We start from the raw sequence: 3400 nt of genomic DNA, 5'->3' as shown, positions 1-3400 counted from the left end.
GGGCGTAATACAACCCAAGAAATAAGAACAGAAACTGAAAAATACAACGAAACGATACTAGAAAATAAACTTAGCCGAGTCGAGGAGGCCTCTTTCCGCAAGACGAGATACGTCCCGGTAGTGCTCTCGGTTTGGCGTGTCGTCCCCAAAGATAAAACGGCTACGTCTCTGGTGAAGCAGCACCGCAATCAACAGAGCTCCGGCGAACTGGAAGAGGAGAGGGCAGAGCTTTCGACAGAAAAACAATGCTGGAGAGGGAGAGAGCTTATGATGCAGAATGCTTGTGTATGTTATGTAGAGATGCATGGAATGACTAGCCTATTTATAGGCTCAGTCCACTGATGAGGCTCAACAGCCATGATGGATGTCATCATTGCGAGATTGTAACAACCGAACGTTACGGGCGTTACAAACCGTTACGAGAGCTGCTCCTTGACGCATCAGGACACGCGCGCGTCTAGGTTCGTTATGACGTGTCAGCCACGTAGGCTCTTACTGCGTCATACTGACGATGTGTCATCCCACTTGGCTCGTTGGCGTGGAAACGTTGGTGGTCTAAAAAGAACTACACCAACCAGCCTTGGGTCGAGCCCAAGCACCGAGCCCCACGACCAGGCCCAAAGAACAGTCCAAAGACCACCCAAAGACCAATTGCCAAGATCCAAGGACAAGGACAAGGACACGGGCACGAGCACCGGCTCAGGCTCGCGGCTCGCGGCGGGGCGGGCGGCGGTGGCTCGCGCGTGTGTGCGCGTGTGGGCTCTACAGCCCATCTTAGTCCACTAGAAGTATTACATGTAATAATCCCACTTATTAAATACTTGTTTAATAAGCTTCTAACTTTCAATGTGGGATAATTAACACTTAATTAATCTCATGGCTTCTCTCATAGCTCATTTAATTAACTAGTAATTATTTCGCAACTTTAATCCATTATTTCTCACTCACCGGGAATCGGATTTGAGAAAATGAATATACCACGGTCATCTACTCCGAACGTAGATCGACGCTATATTATTTAATTTCACAAAATTAAATGTCTCGTTGGAAGTATTCTTAGTCAAAGTCCTTTGACCGCAACGATTCCAACAATGTTAACAATCCATAAGTATCACAAAAAGTAAAAATACCACTACGTAATATCATTATTAGAAAAAGTGCCAACGGAAGTTGTAGGGAAACAACATAAGAAAAGCACACCTGACAATAATCACCTAGTTCATTACAACGAAAAGAACACAAGAAAAGCACTAGAAAACGGTTACCTAGTTTACGCCTACAGTGTCTCGTCCAAGGAAAGCGATGCAATATGAAACCTCGATGCGACCATGCATGAAAACTTCATCACACATTCTTCAACAAAGAACAAACATGAATTCAACCATTATAGGTCAATGAAGTTTGTTGGCCCATGCAGCTACATCAAGCACAAATCGGTATCTCACATCGTTTCTCTCCATCCTCTCAAACGCCTCGTTAACATATTCAGCATTCACCACCTCGACCATAGTCACCAGTTCCTTCTCCGCCCACAGATTCAGCAGCTCTTCCATATCCTTCATGCTCCCCATCAAACTCCCCTCCATCACCTTCTTCCCTGCATAATAAAAACACACAAGGGAAGTTTGGTAAAATAGATAACTTGGAGTTAATCATAGCGTTTTCTAAAATAATGTCCTTATTTAATGAGAACATAGGTCAAACTTTTCTAAAAGTTGCTGACTAATCGTTTTGTTGTCGTATCATATTTATTAAAGAGGTGCATACCTAAAATGAGATGCGAAGCGATAAAGTCAAGTGGCCAAGGAGGTGCCCCCACTAACAACATCCTCCCCTGCGCTTTGAGAAGCGAAATATAGAGGTCGAGGAGATGAAGAGCAGGGACCGTGTCAAGGATATAGTCGAGGCTGTCGACAGCTTCTGCCATCGCAGCCTCGTCAGAGCTGACTAGGTAGGCGTCGACGCGCAGATGCTCCATCGCTTCCTCTCTCTTCTTATCGGAGGAGCTGATCACCGTCACGTGATGCCCCATCGCCTTCGCTATCATGACTCCCAGGTGACCCACTCCGCCTAGCCCTAGGATTCCTCCTCTCACAACCTCTTTACGATTCATGAACTGTTTCAATGGACTGTATGCTGTCACACCGGCACATAGTAGTGGCGCAGCCTGCTCCGGTGATAGCTTTTCAGGTATTTTTACTGCAAATCTGTTGAATGACATGAAATTTTAAATGAAGTTCAACACGAAATTTTAAATGAAGTTGTTAAGTATACTAAAGTATATAGATAATGCAATATTTTAATTAGAGAGAAGCTATAATTTTTTTAACTAAATAAGAAAAGTGACCGTTTAAAAGATAAATATTTTGAATGGGACAGAGAGAGTAATAGTTATTGACCTGTGATGGACAATCATTGCAGACGAAAAGCCGCCTTGTGTGATAGTTTCGTCGCCCAAGGCGTGGTTGTAGGTTAAGATCCTGGCGCGACAGTATTGCTCTAGGTCGGAGTTGCAGAGATTGCATTCTCCGCAACTCCCAATGATTCCTCCCACTCCAACCACATCACCAGCTTTGAAATTCTTCACTTCTACCCCTACTTCAACTACTTCGCCCACTATTTCATGACTTCATCATTCATAGCACATTCATTAATTGCTCATAATATATGAACTTAAATATCAACATAATTATTTATAATAGATATTTTTATTTATTAAATAAATACAATGCATATATTACAAATTATTTATACTTACCCCGGAACCAAAGGATAGCTGGTCTTGCCTATTTGACCCCGGACCTGAAGTAGATCCGTGTGGTCTACTCCACAATATAATACGCGCAATAAAATGTCGTTTGCGTGTATTTCCCTGTTAACAACAATTTTGAGGTATTAGAATCGGTATAAACGCAAAAAAAGAAGGGAGACGCGAGAGGTGCTATCGGAACCTGAGATTAAAGGAATAAGGCGAGAGATGACCGGATGAGTCCCGGGCAGCCCAACCATTGGCTAGTCCTCCAACCATTTTGTTCAACTTTATATCAGTGTTGATGAATTAATGAGAGAAATTTGGTTACACTATATTCATGAAGTCACATACATATATATACTAGAGACAATTGTGATATTTCATCAGCTATGAGATCAGAGGTTGAGAAAACCAAATAAAATATGGGTCAAATCTACAAAGCAGAATCTGAATTATTGCTAGGAGGCAAAAATGAGTGGTCTTATATATTATAATATTAATAGAGTATGATACATAATTATGGATGGGTGGTTGAAAGTTGCTGTCATTTGACTCTATATTTTAATATTGTGATAATAGAAGAAAAGGAAACTCTTCATTGCAACATGGATAAAAACTCAAAGAAGAGAAATTGGATTCGGATTCATT

At 41.9% G+C, this 3400-nt stretch overlaps 1 protein-coding gene across 1 annotated transcript; it reads right to left on the bottom strand.

Annotated features, from left to right (window-relative positions):
* Positions 1-1109: 1109 nt before the first annotated feature.
* LOC121763957 (probable cinnamyl alcohol dehydrogenase) lies at positions 1110-3119 on the bottom strand. The gene is made up of 5 exons (XM_042160048.1): positions 2952-3119; positions 2759-2872; positions 2400-2627; positions 1768-2207; positions 1110-1597 (listed from the first exon to the last, which is right to left on the bottom strand). The coding sequence occupies exons 1-5, from the start codon at positions 3026-3028 to the stop codon at positions 1392-1394; spliced, it is 1065 nt and encodes a 354-aa protein (XP_042015982.1). The 5' UTR covers positions 3029-3119; the 3' UTR covers positions 1110-1391.
* Positions 3120-3400: the final 281 nt, after the last annotated feature.

Source organism: Salvia splendens, chromosome 14, assembly GCF_004379255.2.
Source record: "Salvia splendens isolate huo1 chromosome 14, SspV2, whole genome shotgun sequence".
NCBI classification, from domain to species: Eukaryota; Viridiplantae; Streptophyta; class Magnoliopsida; order Lamiales; family Lamiaceae; genus Salvia; species Salvia splendens.
Note: the sequence above shows the minus strand (reverse complement) of the source record. Positions and strands in the feature narration are given on the sequence as shown.

Excerpts from the sequence above, each read along its gene's own strand:
- LOC121763957 (XM_042160048.1), bottom strand. The coding sequence starts at position 3,028 with ATGGTTGGAGGACTAGCCAATGGTTGGGCTGCCCGGGACTCATCCGGT. Across the intron at positions 2,873-2,951 it reads CCTTATTCCTTTAATCTCAG|GGAAATACACGCAAACGACA; the intron begins GTTCCGATAGCA and ends TGTTGTTAACAG. Across the intron at positions 1,598-1,767 it reads CGCTTCGCATCTCATTTTAG|GGAAGAAGGTGATGGAGGGG; the intron begins GTATGCACCTCT and ends TTTATTATGCAG.